At 50.2% G+C, this 21,744-nt stretch overlaps 1 protein-coding gene across 1 annotated transcript in view; it reads right to left on the reverse strand.

The window, feature by feature from the left end:
- The window catches only part of TULP1 (TUB like protein 1), a 43,680-nt gene extending 22,288 nt beyond the window's left edge, over positions 1-21,392 (reverse strand). The window contains exons 1-3 of the mRNA XM_065403408.1: positions 21,258-21,392; positions 10,132-10,232; positions 6,545-6,593 (exon numbers count right to left, since the gene is read on the reverse strand). Coding sequence (XP_065259480.1) covers positions 6,545-6,593; positions 10,132-10,232; positions 21,258-21,392 — 285 coding nt within the window. The remainder of the gene's footprint in view (positions 1-6,544; positions 6,594-10,131; positions 10,233-21,257) is intronic.
- Positions 21,393-21,744: the final 352 nt, after the last annotated feature.

A 21,744-nucleotide genomic window follows, 5' to 3' on the forward strand; every position in this document is an offset into this window, starting at 1 on the left:
CCCCGTGTCAGTGCTGGAACTCAGCCCAGCAGCTGAAAGCTTTTGAGGGTAGAACCTGCCTTGTGTCCAGTCGCTAGTGAGGGCTCTCTCCCTCGCCGAGAGAGGACGGCATAGAAACGGGTCTGAGACTAAACTCAGCTCACTCAGCTCCCGGGGAAGCCTGACTCTGGATGTAAAAGCTCAGGCCCGTCTCTAACTAAACAACACAATGACAGAGCAGGGAGGGGCGGCTCATGTCAGAGTCTGTATTGCGTCCATCACCGTAGTATCTGGGTGCGTTCCCAGAACAAAACAAAACCAGTGTTGCCCCAAAGCCAGGCCAGTTCCTGCCTCTGCACTGGACCTGCTAGCAAAATAATACTGGTGTGTGAAGCACGGACTATATGTGTGTCTGTGCACCCTCCAGTGGCACAAATTTAGTTTTTGGAAACCAACAGGGCTTGATTGCCAGGGGAGGACTCTTTGGAGAAAGGAATATTCTGGCTTTCGTTCTAATCACAAGCCTGTTGTTTCTTTGCTCATCTGGTTATCACAGCACTAATAGCTTCTGGCCCTTCTGTCTTGCCCACTCTGAGGCTCTCTGAGCTCTTTACAAACAGCTTTCCCTTCCAACGCAGGCATTACTTCACAAATGTGATTAAATGAAGAGTTAATGAGCCTCAGATGTGGTCGCCCCATCTCAATAAAAAATACATTGGAATTGGAAAAGGTTCAGAAAAGGGCAACAAAAATGTTTAGGGGTATGGAACGGCTTCCATATAAGGAGAGATTAATAAGACGGACTTTTCAGCTTGGAAAAGAGACGACTATGGGTGGATATGATAGAGGTCTATAAAATCATAACTGGTGTGGGGAAAGTAAATAAGGAAGTGTTACTTACTCCTTCTCATAACACAAGAACTAAGGGTCAGCAAATGAAATTAATAGGCAGCAGGTTTAAAACAAATAAAAGGAAGTATTTCTTCACACAATGCACAGTCACAACCTGTGGAACTCCTTGCCAGAGAATGTTGTGAAGGCCAAGACTATAACAGGGTTCAAAAAAGAACTAGATAGATTCATGGAAGATAGGTCCATCAATGGCTATTAGCCAGGATGGGCAGGGATGGTGTCCCTAGCCTCTGTTTGCCAGAAGCTGGGAACGGGCGACAGGGGATGGATCACTTGATGATTACCTGTTCTGTTCATTCCCTCTGGGGCACCTGGCATTGGCCACTATGGGAAGACAGGAAATGAGCTAGATGGACCTTTGGTCTGACCCAGTATGGCCATTCTTATGTTCTTTCAGCACATGGTAGATTCAAGAACAGAACCCAGGAATCCTGGCTCATGTTCTCTTCTGCTCCCTGCAACTAAGCTACGGGTTTGTAGTGACAGTGTCTACATTTGTGTTACCTCTATCAAGGGCACAACATTTTAAAAACCATAGAAACAAATTTTGGATGGAAAACCCCTTTGGCCCGTCAAGTTAATTGAGCCTCTATTTCACAGAAGGACAGCCCCACCTCTCCCACCATGTAGCCAGAGATGTTGGGAGCTTTGAAGTAATTCTCCATTCTTGCCTTAAATTCTCAGCTTCTACAATTCTTTGCAGATTTGTTGTGTGCAGTATTGTTCTAGCCGTGTTGGTCCCAACAGGACATGGGAGAGACAAGGTGGGGGAGGTGGTATCTTTGATTGGACCAACTTCTGTTGGTGAGAGAGACAAGCTTTCAAGCTTACACAGAGCTCTTCAGGTTTTTTCAGATTCTTGCAGGTTAGTTGACAGTTCAGCGAGCTTTCTTCTCAGGGAAGGAGGCTCTCTGGATATCTAATCTAATCTCATGTCACCCAGGTCTCAGAGCAGGTGGGCTTCTATCTTCTTCTGCTTCAACATGTGGGTCCTTAAGAATATAGGAACCACCTGACATGATCAGACCATCTAGCTCAGGATCCTGGCTCCAACACTGGCCAGCACCAGCTGCGTCAGAGAAAGGAGCAAGAAATTCTAAAGTGGGCAGTTATGGGATAACCTGCCCCTAGGGGAAGTTTCCTCCTGACCCCCAATGGTTAGAGGTTGGCCTGGGCCCTGAAGCAGGAGGGTTGATAGCCATTCCAAAACTATTCTAAATCTAAATAGCCTCATTACCCATATAACTATCCAGTCCTTCTTTGAAGCCTGCTAAGCTCTGGGCCTAGGTATCTGCATACCTGTTGGCTGGCCAGGTGGGTCCAAATTCATGCCTTTCTTCATCAAACATTCCCTCTGCCCCATGGATAATCTTTGCTGCCATTCACCAAGGTGTCACCGAATTTAAACAACAACAGAGGTTGGCCCAAGCTGCAAAGTTTGGACCTGGATCAGAACGTCCCCGAAGCTCAGGTGGGTTTGATCCGGGGTTTCAGCCCAACCTGCTAGACAGTAGGATGGTGCTGGCACTGGAACAGACCTGAATCTGGAGGAGGAAGGGGAGGGCATCTGGATCTGTGGGCTGGTTCTTACCCGCCTCTAAAATAACAGTTTTGAATCAATGGTTTGTAAAGCAGAATGACTTACCACCAAGTGGCCCAATGAACGGAAGCAAAGGGGAGAAAAAGAGAAAAGGCAGTTAGTAAACAGCCAGGGGATGGGAAGTGGAGAGATCACTAGCTAGGGGATACAGAGCATGGTGTACTCAGGTTCCATCTGCATCCAGGGCTGCAGGGAGGTCCGTAGGTGGTATGGTACCAGCTGGTAAGGTACTGTAGCTGGTCCTGCCAAGGCTCTATTCAAGTCAGGAGAGAAGGAAATCGGAATGCATCCTCAGCCTCGCCTGATAAAGCTCTTTCACCTACACGGCACCTGGCAGAGAAGGGATAACTTCCCTGGAAAGGACGTTTCAGCCACTCACTAGACCAGGATGCTTTCTCAGGTGTGTTCCATGTATTGTAACGAACACGGCCACCATGTGGGTGTTACAGGTGAGCATGGCAGGCCACCTCTCAGGAGGAGACAGGGCTAGGGCTGTGTGCGCAGCAGGGGTGCACATGGTGTCCCCTCTGGGACATTAGTATTGGGGCTGGGGGCAGCAGCTGGGAAAGGAGCATTTCTTTTTCAAACAGGAAGACGCTGGAAGGGGAAAGAGCCAAGAAAGTCCTGATGGGGCAAAGGAGGGCTGAAGAATCGGGAGCCATCATGCCCGCTGGCCAATTCACACCCCTCCTCTAAAACAGCAAAGCACTGCTCTGCATGGGCTGGCCAGGATCATGTCTCCCATTCCCCCAGGCTCCCACGTTCATCTATGGCGGAGACTGTGAAGGAGGCATCTTGCTTCGCAGCCAGGGAGTGACAGGAGGAGCCTGTGCTAAAGACGATTGGGGTCCTCTGGAAAAGTGGTGGCAGGTAAAGAGATTTCAGTGACTCCAAGGTGTCCAGAAATAGCTTGTGAGAACCAGTTCCTCTGGGATTGAGGTCACCCAGAGGCAGAGCACAGAGGAAGTAGATGGATTAGATGTACCACACCTAATCCCATTGAGCCAGGGCTATAAATAATGAGGATTCATCAGATACAGACCACATGGCTTGGCAATTAGCTAGATAATAAACATTTGGGAAGTAGGTGCTGATTTAGAGCCCGCAGCCTGGTGCAAGGTGATGTAAGTAATACCCGGCTGCAGCCTCTCGCTGGATTGCTGGTATATCCGCCATTAGATCAAATCACCTTTCATGTCCCCACCTACAAGCTGCGCTCCAGTGGTTTCATTCTGGGCTGCTGCGTGGGCTGGGGCTAATTATAAATTGATACCGAAACGAAAAAGGAAACAGAGTAGGTCTGAGTCACTTCAATGAAATAGCGCCATGTTGTGCTAATTAACGATCTCCTGGGACATTTTGCAAGAGAAGGGGTGTGACCTCCACTGTCCTGGCAGATTACATCTGCCTCCCTACTTTCCCCTGCAGCTTCAACGGGCTACCGGTTTCTCCTTCCCCAAACTGCCATGTGTTGTTGTTGCTGTGTGCTGTTAAACAGCAGATGTGTTGCACCCCAGAGGTGGTCGCCCTTGCAGGATGTGCAAAGTAATTCGTGCTCCAACTAGTTCTGTAGTGCTAGTGGTGAGGATGATGTTATCCAGACTACTGAGAAGATAAGGTCTTTGCTCTGAGTTTTCATTCCAGAGAGTTTATACATATGCAATACACTTGTTTAAAAAGATTTTGATGGACAGAAACTCTTCAAGCTCCATCTGGATGAAAATTGGAAGATCACAGTCAGATCCTAATGAGAAAAGCAGCTCCCTGTCCGTCTTTGCTCTATCGACCATGGCATACAGTTCAAACAGAAGAGGAGATTTTGGTAGGCAGAACACAATTACCTTCATGGAATAAGACCTTCCAGGCCAAGTTTCAGCTGTAAACCAACTGTTACGAACCGCTGGAGAGAGAAGCGTATTGTCACAGAAATACTGACAGACCCGTAAGCACCGGAATGGAGCTGCCAGCTGCTGCTGCCAGGGATCAGAAACCGTTCTACCCATTGAGGAGTCATGTATATGTGACTTGCCTCAGGCTACGCACCGCATCGGTGTCAGAGCTGGGGCTAGAACTCCATCTTGACTCCTGGTCCTGATCTTTAACCTTAGAGAATATCTCCGGCTCACGCTATAAACACATAAAACAACCCAAATATTTGGGTTTATAAAGTGGCTCCTGTGTAACAAAGGGGAGTATTTTCCCTACTGACCCTTACCTTTCCCGCCACATGGACATTTTTAGATAGGTCTCGATTAATTTTAGCTTGCTGAAACTCCCTTCGTTAGCAGCCACAGTTCCGGGAAGACAGCAAAACGCATGCGGTGCTGTTTCTGTGTTAGGGAAACTTGCATCTAAAAGACCTTTTGCGAATGTAGCCAAGGAGATCAATGGGCATTTTCATTTCCAAGTCACCAGTAAAGATTCGCTGGCGACACCCAGTGAAGTGCTCAATCTCGTTCTCAAACCTCCGAGTTTAAATCTCAGGGTAGCTGCTTGCTATCTTTTAAGCGTGCCTTTCTAGGGCTTCGCTGCTGAGACGTCCCAGTTTCTTGCTCATACTTCTCCACCTCCATTGTACTTAGGCCTCCTAGCGTCCAATTGGGTTAATACTGCGTGTAAGACAGGAGCAAACCTCACATCCGAAAACTATTTTGGGATTGGATGAGCTTTCGTCCTTTGCAAGTTTGCCTGGCATTACTTTCTTCACCTTTCCCTTTGAACTGCATGCTTCCATCCTTACACGTAACAAACCCAGAAGACCTTAATTCCAATAAAGTGTCTCGAAGGCCACCAAGTAAACCACAAGTCATTCGCACGCCAAGGTCTGGACTCTACCATTTTTGCTCACAATGTTAATTTTTGGTAAGACAGCAAACCACATCTCAGCCACGACAAGAAACCCAAACTCTGCAATGGTGGTTTGTAAGCAATCAGCTTCCGACTTAAGTTCTGCCATAAGATTGTAACCAGCGTTGTTCTCATCTAAAGTGGCGAGAACACCCTCGACCTGATCTTGTAGCAGACAGGCCGCCCTGATCCTTGCTGACCATCTGGTTGTGCTTTGGCACTTTAATATAATGCTAAGATGCTTTTTCAACACTTCCCTGCGACGAACAGAAGTGGCAAACAGGGTCTAAAATCTTGGAACGATTCAGCAAAAATGGGACAACTTGGGGAACACCTGCTGACCAAGATTCAGTGAGCGGGCAGCATGTGGGATGAAAGACGCGGACTGATTTCCCTGCTGAATTCGATTTTAAACACCGTTGTATGCTGAAGCCATGTGAGCTCTGCCATAGCTTTGGCCCCAGCAATCAGCCATATCTAAATTATCTTTTTTCAGCTTCTCTAAAATAACCTCGGTAATCCGCCGCCCTGCTTTGGTGTGGAGGGCAATGAAATCTGCAAAGCATTAAAGAGGGCTCGGAATGGTCCATTTGGGGCTCTTGTTGGAAGGAAAGAGCAAAAAAACAAAACAAAGCATGGGGTTCTGTATGTGCCTGGTTCCACTGGAACCATTTGAACCCCTGTTCACACAGGCCCGCTCAGGCCCCAAGTTCAGAGCTGGACCAGAATTTAGCCGAAGTCTTGGCTGCGGGTGGGGTAGGGGAATCAGCTGGGGCCACACTCTGCATGGGTGTGTTTGGGTAGAACCCCTAGTACGGACTCCAGAGAGGGCAGCGTGTCATTCCCAGAACTCACCGTTCGTTCTAAGAGCCTCATATACAAACACAACTGCTTTATCTGAGCACAAGAGACTGGAGAGTCCCTCAGTTCTGGGCTCACAACCCATACCCACAGTCTAGCCCATCTCTGTGAAGCAGCGTCACAGTCACAATTATCTTCCCAGCCCTGCCAGCAGGCTCATTCCAGAAACACAAACACACATCGGTACCCGAAGCAGACGGCAAGTCTGAATCTCCTACATTCTCATCAGCTACTCTCCGAAACTGCGTGAGATACTGCCGTGATGGGAGCCATAGGAAAACCAAAGGCAGGCAGATGTATAGGGGCTTAGCATTAGGCAGGAGAAGAGTGGGAAGATTTTCTTACCTGCTTGTTAAGTTTCTGCTTTTGAGGGCTCCCGGGTTCCTCATTCACACTGTGGGGGGAAAAACAGTGCAATGAGATGAAGGCCTGCGTTTCCGAAAGCGACGGTGACTTTGCGTGGCTCCGTTTTCGAGGGCCCACCTGGAGTGGCCTTAAAGGCCGTGCTTAATTTGTGCCAGGGCTTGGCTGGTCATAGCCCCGGCGCCGCTGGGCCTGGCAGTTCCGAGCCCTGGCGTCGCTGGGCTTGCTGCATCAGTTATGGATGTAAAAAAATTGCTTGAGCCCTGGCACTGCTTTCATTACAAATTAAGCGCTCCTTAAAGGGGCTTGATTGTCAGTGGATGGATGCTCAGTGGTGTCTCATACAGCATGCCTCAAGCTGGGCTCCCAACAGTGGAAGCAGCCGAAGTCACCAGTCCCGTTAGAAAATCGTGGAGAGGGAAACAAACAAACTTTGACCCTTGGGTTTACATCAATCCCAGCTGAGAGAGAGAGAATCCACTGCCTGCTCCCACTCCCCCACACGCTCCCTGCCCACTTCTTTCTTCTGGGGCTAGAGGGAATACAACTCTGTACCAAGAGGGCATTCTGTAGACTGGCGTATTACAGGTCACTAACCCAGGATCTCTGAGCAAGAGATGGACAATCCACAGAGGCACCCTGTGTGCCCTTCTAAGTTGCCACATGCTGTTTCCTATCCCCTTTATTTCCCACAGGTCTCAGGCTTTGTCTTCACTACCCGCCGATCCGGCGGGTAGCAATCGGTTTTTCGGGGATCGACTTACCGCGTCTAGTCAAGACGCGGTAAAATCGATCCCTGATCGCTCTGCCGTCGACTCCGGAAATCCACCTCGGCAGGAGGCGGCAGCGGAGTCGGCGGCAGCGCGGCAGCGGTCGACTTTCCCGCGTCCTCACCACTAGGTAAGCCGACCTAAAATACGCAACTTCAGCTACGGTATTCACGTAGCTGAAGTTGCGTATCTTAGGTCGGACCCCCGCTGCAGTGTAGACCTAGCCTCAGTTTCCATTCCCATCCTTGCCGGTTCTTCTGGCTGCTCCCAGGACTTGTGGCTGTTTGTCACGGGAACAGAGAATTTGGGAGCATTTACAATAGAACTAGCAAACAGACCCCTAGCAAACCCAGCTGCGCAACAAGGTTGTTCCGGGACACCCAGAACAGCTGCACCAACTGTTAAGGCTCTCAGGGAGAGGGAGGGAGATTCTGATTCTAGTTTAGCCCAGGAAGTCCTAATGCTGCTCAGAGCTGGAGATGCGGAGTGGGGTGGGCGATGGCAGATAGGACATGCCAGCAGTGCTCAGGCTGCCACGGCACCATTGGTAAAACATCTCTGAGCAGAAATTGCCGCTGTCCTCTGGAGAGGTGACCCTCTCATTCCAGCAGATGGCATTGCAGTCTGTCAGTGTAGCTAGCAATGTTTGTTGTTAAATACTAATTATATATATATATATATATATACACACACACACACACACACACCAATGGCTGTTGGGGGGAGGGATCCTTTGGCAGGCTTGTGGCCAGTGGTCAGGCAGAGGAACCCTTGGTGGCATGTTTTCGTGCATTTTCAGACGAGAAGGGATCAACCAGTCTGACCTCCTGCCTAACCCAGGCAGAGGATTTCACCGAGTGACTGATTCCTGCATCAAGCCCACGAGTGCTGGCTGAGCCAGAGCAGATCTTTTAGAAAGAGACACCCAGCCTGGATTTAAACACCCCGTCCCATCCCCAAGTAAAATAGTCCAGGGGTTAATTACCTCACTGGTAAAATAATCAATACATAGATACAAATTTCACCTCATTTCTAATCTGAATTTGTCTAGCTTCAACTTCTGGCCATTGGATCGTTGTCTGCGAGATTCAGAAAGCGTCTCTCCCGTTAGGTACTTACAGACAGTGATCAGGTCACCTCTGAACCTACCCCTTTGTTAAGCTAAATGGATTGAGCTTCTTTAGTCTCGCTGTAAACGCAAGTTTTCCAGAGCTCAGTAATTCTTGTAGTTTTCCCACCCCCCCGAATCTGTCAACATCCTTTTTGAATTGTGACGATCCTTCCAGCCAAGGACGGACAAATCCCCTTTCAGAGCCTGGCAATGCCAGAGGGGATGTTGCTGATCCCTGAAAAATATCTCGGTCATCGCCGGCCCAGGAACAGATGTTCGGGTATCTGACATGGCAGGCGATAGCCAACCCTTGGTCCTTTCTGGCCTATTGTGGCTAATGGAGATGGTGAATGTCAGATTACTAGCTTCACTCCCTCCTGGGTTTTGGAGCAAGCATCTGTTTGCAGTCTCACAGATTGCTGCTCATTTTTGGAACGGACTAAGAAGCCATCAGCTGGCCCAAGAAAATTCTGCAGGCCTCTTGTCTAACTCAGACGTCTGCAGTCCATCGGAGAAGCCATCTGAAATGCCCAGTGTTCTGCTGCAGCGTTTCCTGGGGGACATATAGGAGTCCAAGGAATACGCTGGCTAAGGCAGCAGCAAAGCACACGTCCAGAGCGTGCCAGTGACTCTGAGGGTGTACGTTGGGGTGCGTAGGGGCTCGGGTAATAGCTCCGTGCTCCCAGATACAGCCAGCCTCTCTCTGGTAGGTGAGCCTGATGACAAAGATACCTTAGCACAGTGTTTCCATGCAGCCAGCCCCGCCAGACCCCTCCCAAGCAGGAGACCCCCCGGAGCAGTCCCCACCCCCCCGAGCAATCCCCGTTCTTCACTCTTTGTTCAACAAACTCTGCCTGCTAACAGCTGGTGGAAATTTTCCGACGGGAGGGTTTCCCGTAGGAACAGGGCAAGTTTAGTCGAAACCAAAACCTTTCCTGTTTTGATTTCAATGAAAATTTCGATAGAACACATTTTGTGTCAACGGCATCATTTCAATTCATTCCGTTCAGACTCGTAAATTCGAATATGAATGGTAATGTGATATTTATATCTATATCATACAGCATCATGTTTTGACATGATTGAAAACAAACTTTTTGATGGCCCTGAATGGATGTGTTTTAGAATTTTCATTCTCTGGCCAATTGCATCTCATTCTTCCGATTCCAAATGAATAGCCCCTCCCCCCAAAATATTGAAATTTCCCACAGAATGGAAATTTCCCTCGCTGGCCAACTCTAGGTCTGCTGACTGTAGAGTATCCCTCCCCACAGGAGAAAGTGGGATGGGATCTCCCCAGGGCAAGATTGAGGTACACTGATAGACTGTGGGGGAACCCTAAAATGGTAGGCTCCCATTGGGGTCCATGGTAAAGCCTTTCTCATCTTCCATAAGCTTTGGATGAGGCCCTGAATGAACATGGAGAGACTGGTTTCCTGGAGAGCAATGTTCCTCCAAGTCAGGGGTAGGGTCTACACTAGGGAGACGTCTGTGTTTGATCGAGGCAATGCTCCCTGACTGCTCAGGGGTAGAGAAGCTCCGAGGCTAGAAACCCAGGCTGCAGTATTCCACTGTGACCTTGGAGCCTGATCTTCAGACAAAACTAACCCCGCCCCTCCTTCCCCCTACAACCAGGACCATGTCAAATGTGTGAGAGCAGCCAGGGGCAGAAGGAACCAAACACTCACCTGTCTGAGGTCCACACCTCACGCAGGATCTCCGACTGAAGGGGCATGGCAAGCTGCCGGCGGGGCTCTGGCTCATGGAGAAGCGAGGCTGGGCCCCAGACCTGGAGCACAAAGTCACCTTATTGGCAGATGTGAAGCTGGAGCACTCCCTGCTCCTCGTCCAGATGTTCTTCCTCTCCAGCACAGACTTGAAAAGGCCGCACACAGACGGGGGGGATTTTAAATGCAAGACGTGACCAGCTACAGATTTGACCCTGTCCGGCTGGGGAATCCCTGCTCCAGCTTGCCTGTTAATCTGCCCCAGAGAATCCTGGGGCAGCCTCACAACATTCGCTTATTTCGATGAAGTCGAATAGCTGATCAAATTCATTTTCTCTGGCACCCACCAGCACTGCAGCGGCCCAGCCTTCAACACAGGCAGGTCTGCGTAGTGCTTCGGTGGCCGCGGAGAGCCACAGAGACAATTAACTTTTTATTTCTCTTGAAACTCGGTAATAGGATTTCAGGGGCTCATGGCCAGGCAGCCAGGCCTCCGGGGAGGTTCTATAGAACGCAGCAGCTGTCACAGTAATTCATTCAAACAGGGGCCAAGGGAGCTTGATGGATCACACAATATACCGCTGCAACTCCGGATAAGCGAGTGTAAAACGCATGTGTGCCGTGCCCAGAGAGAGACACACACAGACGGAGAGCGTGTGTGCGTATACAGTTAGTGGGTGCGAGTGTGCGTGTGCACAGCACACAGAGTTTCAATGGCACCTCTCTGTGCTGAACGAAAGCTGGAGCAGGGCACGGTGTGGCCCACCCCAGGCTGGAAAGAGAAGGGAGCTGAAGTCTGATATATGATCAGCTATAGAAGCCGGGCCATTCACAGGGGAGATGTCGCTGTGTGTTGGTCTCCACTGCGATCCGAGGCGTGATTGCAGCATGCGTAGTACCAGACTAGCCTTCATCTTGCTAGTTCCAATAACAGCAGCAGCAGCACAGGCTGTACAAGCCTATGAGGGATACGTGCTGGAGCAGCACTAGCTGGAAGCTAAAGCAGCACAGGCTGGCTGCGTAGATTTCAAGGCCAGAGAGCCCATGCTGAACACGTTGTCTGAGCTCCTGCATCGGGCTCATAATTTCCCGGAGTTTACCGCGGTGCGACTGAGAGTTCGGTCTGCCTCTCCATTGACTCACACCGAATAAACCACTGACACTCAATGGAGTTCCACCAGCATGAAACCCGTGCAAGAGGTAAACCAGGCCTAGGATCTCTTTGGGTCAGGTACGCCTCGCCCTCTCTGGCCTCACAGAACACCACACCCCCATCCCCATATGCCCACCGTGCAAGTGGAGGTGTGGCTGCAGCCAAGCTGGCTTCCTTCTAGCGTGGCTACCTGCAGACAAAGCCCTCAGCATTGCTGGGTAGTCAGCACTAATGATTCCACCCACGTGACCCCTCCCTCCCCCCCATTTTGGTGGGCTGATGCCATGAGCAGGCAGCAGGGGGCTGGGCAAGCTATTCTGGGCACTCCAGCCGCACATCGCTCAGCCTCGGAGACCAGGGATTTCAACCCTGATCTACTTAGGAGATACACAACCTGACTGAGCTGGGCCCCTGATGTAACTGCCCTGGCACACAGACTCCGTCCTGACCCGGTGGCCTAGAATTGCTGTGGAAGACGATACTGCGGGGCCTGGTCCTGCAGTGCCTTACCCCAGATCCTAGGGGAATGGAGTCCGGCTGGCGTGCACAACTGCACGAGATAGAGCATCAGGGCTACAACAAACTGTCTCTCCGGCTGCTTTACAGCTTCAAACCCCACAGGCAGGGGGCCCGGTTGCGTGTAGCTAATCCCTTTGCCTAACTATGCCATGCTCAGCGCTTTGCATATTCCGCCCCCGCTTTCTGCTAGCAGAAGCCGAGCTTGCAAGGCCTGGTCACAATGACAGTCTGTCTGCACGGGGGTTCCAGCCACCAGGGCCGGATTAACCCACAGGCTAATAAGGCTACAGCCTTAGACCCTCCTCTTTTTAGGCCCTACTGGCCAGGCAGGGGGTGCGGCCGGGGCCAGGTGAGCGAGCTTGCTCACGCAGCCCGGCTGGAGCGCTCCTGCCATCAGGAAAGGCAAAGCAGCCCCCTGTGGCTAGGAAGGAGCTCAGACTGCCGCCTGCTGCGTCGCCCCGCTGCAGGAACACACTGCCAGGGATCCGGTTAACACTGGTGACCGGACACTAAAAATCCGGTTACCACGGGAACCCGTGCCAGCCGTGGGTGTCATTTGAGCAGGCATTGCCCCCTCCCCCGCAGTTCCCCCCAGCCTGATTTCTCCGGAGCTCTGCTTAGCTGCCAGGGAGGGAAGAGAAGAGGCTCCCCTCTGTCCCTCTCCTGGGCGAGGCTGGCAGGCAGCTCCAGGACGCTGCCTCCTGGGTCCTAGTGCCCGTCATCTTCTATGTGTGCTGGATCCCGTTTCTGGACAACGGGTGAGTGCCTGTTGGGGGGCAGGGCAAGGAGGTCGCGGGGGGAAGAGGCAGTACCAGAGTGGTGGGGGCGGGAGCTTGCCCAGAACCTGCACACACTCCAGCCAGAACTACTGCCCCTCCCATGTCTAAGGAAGGGATTCCCACACATTTGTAGGAAAAACAAAACGAAACCTCCCATTCTGGATACCAGTCCTTTAACTTTTACAGAACTTTGTATCGAGGGGCTTCAGATGTATGATGCACTGTGTTAGACACTGTATTGAACTGTACTAAAAATCAAAGAACTCCAATTTTTTTTCTTTGATGTATTTTTCTGTACTTGGATGCACAGGCCACCAAGTTCTTTCCTTATGCTTAGCCTAATTCCACCAGCCAACCCATCTTTGTATTTTTAAGGGGTTGCAAAAGCACTGGAGGAAGCTCAACACACAATGTTGTAGGTTTCTCCTTCCCCTTTCCCTCAAGGATTTTAAATCCACTTCTGAGCAGGCTATGATAGAAAGACTGGCTGAATAGGCTAAAGGCTGGTTCTCTAGCAGTTCAATCCATCATAAAAGTTCCTCACATTTAATTTCTTTTGAGTTTCATTCCAAAAACTTAAAGCTAAATAAACCTGAAGTTAGTCCTCATTTTTCTGCCCCAACTCAAACTAACTTCTTTCCCAAGTGGAAAATATTAGGTGAGCCTGGAATGTGATTCGAGAAGGGAACGGGAACACAGGCCCATTCCTGATGACAGTTACACGTGTGTAGCCTTACTGACTTCAGGGAGAACACAATTTTGCACAAGAATAGATTTGGGTCCCTTCTGCTTTTTCACACCTGCTATAAGCAGAATCTCATTCACTTTCCTCCGCTAAGCTCTGAGCACTTTAAGGAAAAAAAATAAGCCAGGTCTGCTTGATTTAGACATGCAAACGAAACAGGAAGCTCTCCCTTCACTCTACCCCAGCCTTAAACTAGGGTGACCAGACAGCAAATGTGAAAAATCGGGGTGGGGGGTAATAGGAGCCTATCTAAGAAAAAGACCCAAAAATTGGGACTGTCCCTATAAAATCGGGACGTCTGGTCACCCGAGCCTTAAACAAACACCAGACCTGATGTAACAAGGGTGTCACTACAGCAGCCTTGGTTGGACTGTTCTTTTGAAAGATCCTTAACGGTTCTTTTAAGATGCTGATTTTCAGTGAAGTCTTTTTGTTCAGGGGGGCAGAGAACACAACAGGGAATAGCTCTGCTTTGTCAACTCCTAGGCCTGGTCTACACTAGGAGTTTCTCTCGAATTTAGCACCGTTAAACCGAATTAACCCTGCACCCGTCCACACAACGAAGCCCTTTACTTCGATATAAAGGGCTCTTAATATCGATATCTGTACTCCTCCCCGACGAGGGGAGTAGTGCTGAAATCGGTATTGCCATTTCGAATTAGGGTTAGTGTGGCCGCAATTCGACGGTATTGGCCTCTGGGAGCTATCCCACAGTGCACCATTGTGACCGCTCTGGACAGCAATCTGAACTCGGATGCACTGGCCAGGTAGACAGGAAAAGCCCCGCAAACTTTTGAATTACATTTCCTGTTTGCCCAGCGTGCAGAGCACAGGTGACCATCCAGAGCTCATCAGCACAGGTAACCATGTAGTCCGAGAATCGAAAAAGAGCACCAGCATGGACCGTACGGGAGGTACTGGATTTGATCGCTATATGGGGAGAGGATTCCGTGCTACCAGAACTACGTTCCAAAAGACGAAATGCCAAAACATTTGAAAAAAATCTCCAAGGGCACGATGGAGAGAGGCCACAATAGGGACTCACTACAGTGCCGCGTGAAAGTTCAGGAGCTCAGACAAGCCTATCAAAAAACAAAGGAGGCAAACGGTCGGTCTGGGTCAGAGCCGCAGACATGCTGCTTCTACGCTGAGCTGCATGCAATTCTAGGGGGGCGCCACCACTACCCCACCTCTGACCGTGGATTCTGATGGGGGGGTAATCTCAGGCATGCCTGAGGATTCTGCGGACGGGGAAGATGAGGAGGAGGAGGACGACGACGATGAGCTTGCGGAGAGCACACAGCACTCCGTTCTCCCCAACAGCTAGGATCTTTTTCTCAGCCTGACTGAAGCACCCTCCGAACCCCCAGACAATGAGGCCATGGAAGGGACCTCCGGTGAGTGTACCTTTGTAAATATAAAACGTGGTTTAAAAGCAAGCATTTTTTAATAACTAATTTGCCCTGAGGACTTGGGATGCATTCGCGGCCAGTGCAGCTACTGGAAAAGTCTGTTAACGTGTCTGGGGATGGAGCGGAAATCCTCCAGAGACATTTCCATGAAGCTCTCCTGGAGGTACCCCAAAAGCCTTTCCACAAGGTTGCTTGGCAGTGCAGCCTTATTCCGTCCTCCATGGTAGGACACTTGACCATGCCATGCTAGTAGCAAGTAATCTGGTATCATTGCATGACAAAGCCTGGCAGCGTATGGTCCCGGTGTTTGCTGGCATTCAAGCAACATCCGTTCTTTATCTCGCTGTGTTATCCTCAGGAGAGTGATATCGTTCATGGTAACCTGGTTGAAATACGGGAATTTAATTAAGACAGAGGTGGCCGTTTCTGCTGCTGCACATTAACAGGAAAACCGCAGCACTCAACAGGCTTTGCTTGGTATGTGGGAAAGGAGGGCGCTGCTTGTAGGAAAGCTGCAGAAGCCAAAAGACAATGGCTTACCATGGCCGCATGCAAGCCGAATTCTGTTGCCCGGACCTGCATCTGTGCTCTCTAACACCAAAGCCGCAGGCACTCAATATTAAGATGCAAAATGCGACCTTGTACCGAAATCACATGTGCTATGTAATGTGAATAGTGTTGTTCACCGTGAAAGAGTATAAGCATTGTTCTGTAAAATGTATCTTTTTAAATACTTCTCTCCTTTTTTTCCCCTCCCTCCCTCAGCTGCAAATTTTTCAAGCCTCCCTCCTCCGTCCCGAAGGCTATCTCAGATAAGGCGGCGAAAAAAAAGGACGCGAGACGAAATGTTCTCGGAAATCATGGAATCCGCCCGCAATGAAAGAGCTCATCTGAATGAGTGGCAGGACACGGTATCAAAGTACAGGAAAGATACCAGTGAACGTGAGGCCATGAGGGACGCTCGAGATGAGAGATGGCAGGCTGCAATGCTGGGGCTGCTGCGTGATCAAACGGACATGCTCCAGCGTCTGGTGGATCTTCAGGAACGGCAGCAGGAGCACAGAGTGCCGCTGCAGCCGCTGTATAACCTCCCTCCCCCCTCACCATGTTCCATAGCCTCCTCACCCAGACGTGTAAGAATGCGGGGGGGGGGAGGCTCCGTGCACCCTCCCACTCCACCCCAGTGAACAGCCCAACCAAAAGGCTGTCATTATATTGAACTTTTTTAGTGGCCTTTTACTTCCCTCCTATCCTCCTCCCAAACCCCACCCGGGCTACCTTGTCAGTTCTCTCCCTCTTTTTATAATCAATTAATAAAGAATGCATGATTTTTAAACGATAGTGACTTTATTTCCTTTGAAAGCAAGCTGGGATCGAAGGGGGAGGGTGGGTTGCTTACAGAGAACGAGTCAATCAAGGGGGTGGGTTTTCATCAAGGAGAAACAAACAGAACTTTCACACGGTAGTCTGGCCAGTCATGAAACTGGTTTTCAAAGCTTCTCTGATGTGCAGCACTTCCTGGTGTGCTCTTCTAATCGCCCTGGTGTCTGGCTGCGCGTAATCAGTAGCCAGGTGATTTGCCTCAGCCTCCCACCCCGCCATAAAGGTCTCCCCCTTACTTTCACAGAGATTGTGGAGCACATAGCAAGCAGCAATAACAATGGGAATATTGGTTTGGCTGAGGTCTGAGTGAGTCAGTAAAGTGTGCCAGCGACCTTTTAAATGTCCAAATGCACATTCTACCACCATTCTGCACTTGCTCAGCCTGTAGTTGAACAGGTCCTGACTACTGTCCAGGCTGCCTGTGTATGGCTTCATGAGCCATGGCATTAAGGGGTAGGCTGGGTCCCCAAGGATAACTATAGGCATTTCAACATCCCCAATGGTTATTTTCTGGTCTGGGAAGTAAGTCCCTTGCTGTAGCCGTTTAAACAGAGTAGTGTTCCTGAAGACGCGAGCGTCATGAACCCTTCCCGGCCATCCCACGTTGATGTTTGTGAAACGTCCCTTGTGATCCACCAGTGCTTGCAGCACCATTGAAAAGTACCCCTTGTGGTTTACGTACTGGCTGCCCTGGTATTCCGGTGCCAAGATAGGGATATGGGTTCCATCTATTGCCCCACCACAGTTAGGGAATCCCATTGCAGCAAAGCCATCCACTATGACCTGCACGTTTCCCAGAGTCACTACCTTTGGTAGCAGCAGCTCAGTGATTGCTTTGGCTACTTGCATCACAGCAGCCCCCACAGTAGATTTGCCCACTCCAAATTGATTCCCGACTGACCGGTAGCTGTCTGGCGTTGCAAGCTTCCACAGGGCTATCGCCACTCGCTTCTCAACTGAGAGGGCTGCTCTCATCTTGGTATTCTGACGCTTCAGGGCAGGGGAAAGCAAGTCACAAAGTTCCATGAAAGTGCCCTTACGCATGCGAAAGTTTCGCAGCCACTGGGAATCGTCCCACACCTGCAAAACTATGCGGTCCCACCAGTCTGTGCTTGTTTCCCGGGCCCAGAATCGGCATTCCACGGCTATAACCTGCCCCATTAACAGCATGATCTCCAAAGCGCCGGGACCCGCAGTTTGAGAGAATTCCATGTCCATGTCCTCATCACTCTCGTCGCCGCGCTGCCGTAGCCTACTCCTCGTTGCCTGGTTTTGCAGGTTCTGGTTCAGCATAAACTGCATGATAACGCGCAAGGTGTTTACAATGTTCATGACTGCTGTCTTGAGCTGAGCGGGCTCCATGCTTGCCGCGGTATGGCGTCTGCACTGTTCACCCAGGAAAAAGGCGCGAAACGGTTGTCTGCCGTGGCTTTCCCGGAGGGAGGAGGAGGATGTACCCAGAACCACCCGCGACAATGTTTTTGGCCCGATCAGGCATTGGGATCTCAACCCAGAATTCCAATGGGCGGAGGAGACTGCGGGAACTATGGGATAGCTACCCACACAGTGCAACACTCCGGAAATCTACGCTAGCCCCGGTACATGGACGCACACCGCCGAATTAATGTGCTTAGTGTGGCCGCATACATTCGACTTTATACAATCTGTTGCCAAAAATCGAATTCTGTAAATTCGGATTAATCCCATAGTGTAGACATACCCCTAGTCATTCAAAAGTAGAAAGGCTTTAGATTCTGTTTAATGTTTATACAGTGATTTTGAAGAGCTAACATGATACAGAAGTGCTACATATTATGACTGGGCAGCCATCTAAAGATCTGTGTCACTTCTAGCTGGTATCTTTTTCTTACCAACAAATGCAAACGGTAGGGGGCTTGTGCACACAGAACTCATGCTTAAAAAACCACAGGTCAGAGCTACTGATCACACATTCTAGAATAGATAATACTTAGTCCTGCCGTGAGTGCAGGGACCGGACTAGACGACCTCTCGAGGTCCCTGCCAGTCCTATTCTATGCTTCTAATTGTGGCAGAGCTTGGTGACAGAGTGGCCTGATGTGGTGAATCACTGGAGATTAACTACACAAACTGGGTATCATCCCACAAATAATATTTGGGTTCAATTCATTGTCCTCAGCCAGTGCCACACTGGGAGGCAGCTTTCAGAGCATGACAGCCTAAAATACAATGCCACCCAATGTAATTTCCCCACTCCTACTTCCTCTACTTCAGTGGATTTTACACCGGAGTGCTTTTCTTTTACATAATAAGAGCTGGCTGCCTCCCAGAGTGCAGTCAGAGTGAGATAGGGTGTGTGGTGTAGAGTCCATAGCTTGGGGGAAACACCTGCAGGGCTTGGCTTTGCACTGTGCCACGTGGAGAGCTGAGGGTAGACGCACAAGGTGGAAAGAGGTGAGCAGGATGGGGAATGTTGCAGTGTTCATCCTCATACAAATGAGCACTCCACTTCCCCAGAGGAAGGAGGCCCAGGAGAAGGACAGCATAGCATCCCCTGTGCTACCTCTTACTCAGAAGTATCTGTAGAGAGATGTTTGATGACTTCATATTTTTTTTTTGCAATATGTCATTCATACTTAGGCCCTTCCCCCCCTTAGCCTTAGGCCCCTCGTTACCTTAATCCTGCCCTGCCAGCCACACAGGCATCCTGCAACCCCCTGCTCCACCCTGGGGCTCAGAGCCAGCTGGAGCAGCCCAGAAACTGGGTGGGAGGGCATGTAGCCAGAGCACCCATATAATAAGTTGAATCGGCTTACGTGAACGGGGCTCTTTCCAGGCCTGGAACCCCTGGGAAGCGGCAGTACCAGTGCCTGCCCTCCGTCAGTGTGAACACCTCCACTGACATGGATGACAGGATGGTTGACAGGGTTCCATCCCTCTCTACCCAGGGGGTGAATGGAGCCCAGGAAATGATACAACCATTCAGTGCTCTGATTGAAGACAGGACTTTCTCCCCTCTTTCCTGTGTAACAGCATTACCGGGAACCCTGAAGAACATACAGGCTAGTTGCTAGCAGCTGGCTGTACTATCTAATCTCTCTCTGTATTTACAGGCGTGCAACTCCATAGCATCTGACATTTCCTTTGAAGTTACTTCACTTGCATATTATGCAAGCAATCACATCTCTGCCTACTGAGCAGGGGCACTGGGTCTTTTTACCTGTTGAGTTGACTGAGGTTTTGGTTTTTAAATCTGATGCGACACAGCTGTCAGGACAGATCAATTGTATTTTTGACTTTCCCATTGTCACTTGACTGTCAGTGTTGAGTCACCAAGCCAGCACACACAGCACAACGTGAGTGAGAGATGGTATAAACTTACAGAGAAACGGGATGGAAAGAGACTGAAAGGTGAAATCTATAGCATGTGCAGCCTTCAGTTGGTGGTCATGGAAAGTCAGGCCCTGATCCTGTCCCTTGTGCCTGCGCAGAGTTCCAGCGAAATCAGCAGGGCTCCAGCCACATGCATCTGATTGGGAGTCAGAGTCGTGTTTCTAGAGTCTGCATAACATTCTCCCAGTGCAACCGAAACCTACTGAGAACAAAACAGTGATCAAGAAATGCTATGGGGAAAGTGCCAAAGTTCCTTAGTTTAGCCCGAGGGCCGCAGGGATGCAAGATATCAAGTCACTGCACTTAATCTCTTGTATTCTGTTTCATTGTCAGCACTGGTGAGCGATTTTTCATTCAGCAGGCCATGCATCGTCTCTCAGGGCTGGCTGCTGACGTCCAGAGTTGGGCGCCCTGGAATTTTCTGTCTGTGACTCTGAAGACCAAGGCTTTGGTCATGGGCGGGCGGAGTCAAATGTCTGTCCACTGGAGATAAACTCTTCCCCTATTATAGCAATGGCCAGAGTAAAGAAATGGCAGGCACTTGTTCAAGTCTAATTTATCCTGACCCGTTCCGCTGTTAAATCATGTTGGTTTCATTCATTTGAATGTGTTAGAATAGGAAACTTTTGTACCATTTCCACTACTAAACCATGAACGGCTCCCTGAGTCATTTCCCAGCTCAACTCCTGCAGTGGCTTCACCCCCAGATTTTGGTTTCTTTTCTCCATTTTACCTTCCAGGATCTGGAGCCTGGCAGACAATTTGGGACTTAGCCACTGTCTTTCCCCATCTGTTTAGCCAGAGAGGCAAGTTTCTGGCCCCATTCCTACTTCTCAAGGTAACAGAGGCTTTGTCACCGAACTGGAGCTGTAGGAATGGGATCAGCTGCTCCCTCGGGAGAGCCATAGTTCAGTGGAGTTACTTCTGATCTACCCGGGGTAAGTCAGAGTTGAATGGGGCCCCGTCTGCTAATCACCGAAGTTCCAGTCCGACTGCCTGCATGCTGGGGCAGAATGCAAACGGTTCAACAAACAAAACAAACTTGGAGGAAGAACCTTCCTGTTGGAGGGGAATGCTCCCCTGTGCCCATATTGCCCCAAGCAACACTTGGTAAAATACAGGGGCTCTAGAACTCGGGAGATGCTAAGACCATTGGCTGCTAAGGCAGTGATGGTTTATTAACGAAGCGCAGGTAACGGCAAGGGTGGCGAAGACAGGCAGTGCCGAGAGCGCGCAACGCATGCAGTGAGGCTCATGAAGTCTCCTCAGCTCCGCTGGAGTCGAGCTTCGCAGCAACACTGCTTCCAAGAATGGGCCACGATCCCCCCTCGAACCCAGCGCCTAGAGTTGAACTCTGACCCCCTGGTTAGTACAACTCTGACCTATCTGCAGCAACCAACCTACTTAATGCTCATGGTGTGTTCTGCCCGGTCTTATTTCCTAACCAGCTGCATCTTATGCCACTAGGTGGCACCACAATACCATTTATCTATTTGAATGTCAAGAGCAAAAATATGCCGTGGTTTCGAAGAGGAAAGGGGACCTGTGTGATGGGCTGAGGGAGGGAGGACTGCGGTGTGTAAGCCCTTTCCCTCCACATCAAACATCCTCTGCAAAGCAATTGCTCTGGTTATTCTTTGACCAGGCTAATGCATTATTCTTAGCAAGTGATTCACTCTGACTGGCATTTGGCAAGCTTCCAAGCCAGTGGCTCCTTCACCTACAACATCCTCCCACTCCTTCAACTCCTTTTTCCGACACTCGCTTCCATGCCACCAGAATCCTTCCTCCACGCCTCTTCTCTCCACAGCCCTCTGCCGGAGCACAGAAACCTCTACCACAGAAACCAGCTCCCCCATGTTCAGTGCCTCCAACCCACCTCTTCCCCAGAAGCCTGCCAATAAAGGTGGGCATTGCAGGAACGCTAACAAATCAGAGGGTGCTCTCCCTTTTGAGTCAGTCCTGGGCCAACTGCCCGGCACGCCAATAAGAGCGATGTGCTGCTGACGGTATCTCCTCCAGCATGGGATGTCAAACCGAAGAGCTAAGCAGCCATGGCCATTAGACACCCATAATATTTTGCACAAGAGTAACAGAGTTAGCCCAGGCATCCTGATCGGATTCCAATCCCATGCGTAAATACATTCTGCCTAACTCTCTCCTTCACGTCTCGTTTTAAAACTGCTGTGTAGTGCCGCCGTGCATCATTAT

This window comes from Emys orbicularis, chromosome 4, assembly GCF_028017835.1.
Source record: "Emys orbicularis isolate rEmyOrb1 chromosome 4, rEmyOrb1.hap1, whole genome shotgun sequence".
In the NCBI taxonomy this organism is placed as follows: Eukaryota; Metazoa; Chordata; order Testudines; family Emydidae; genus Emys; species Emys orbicularis.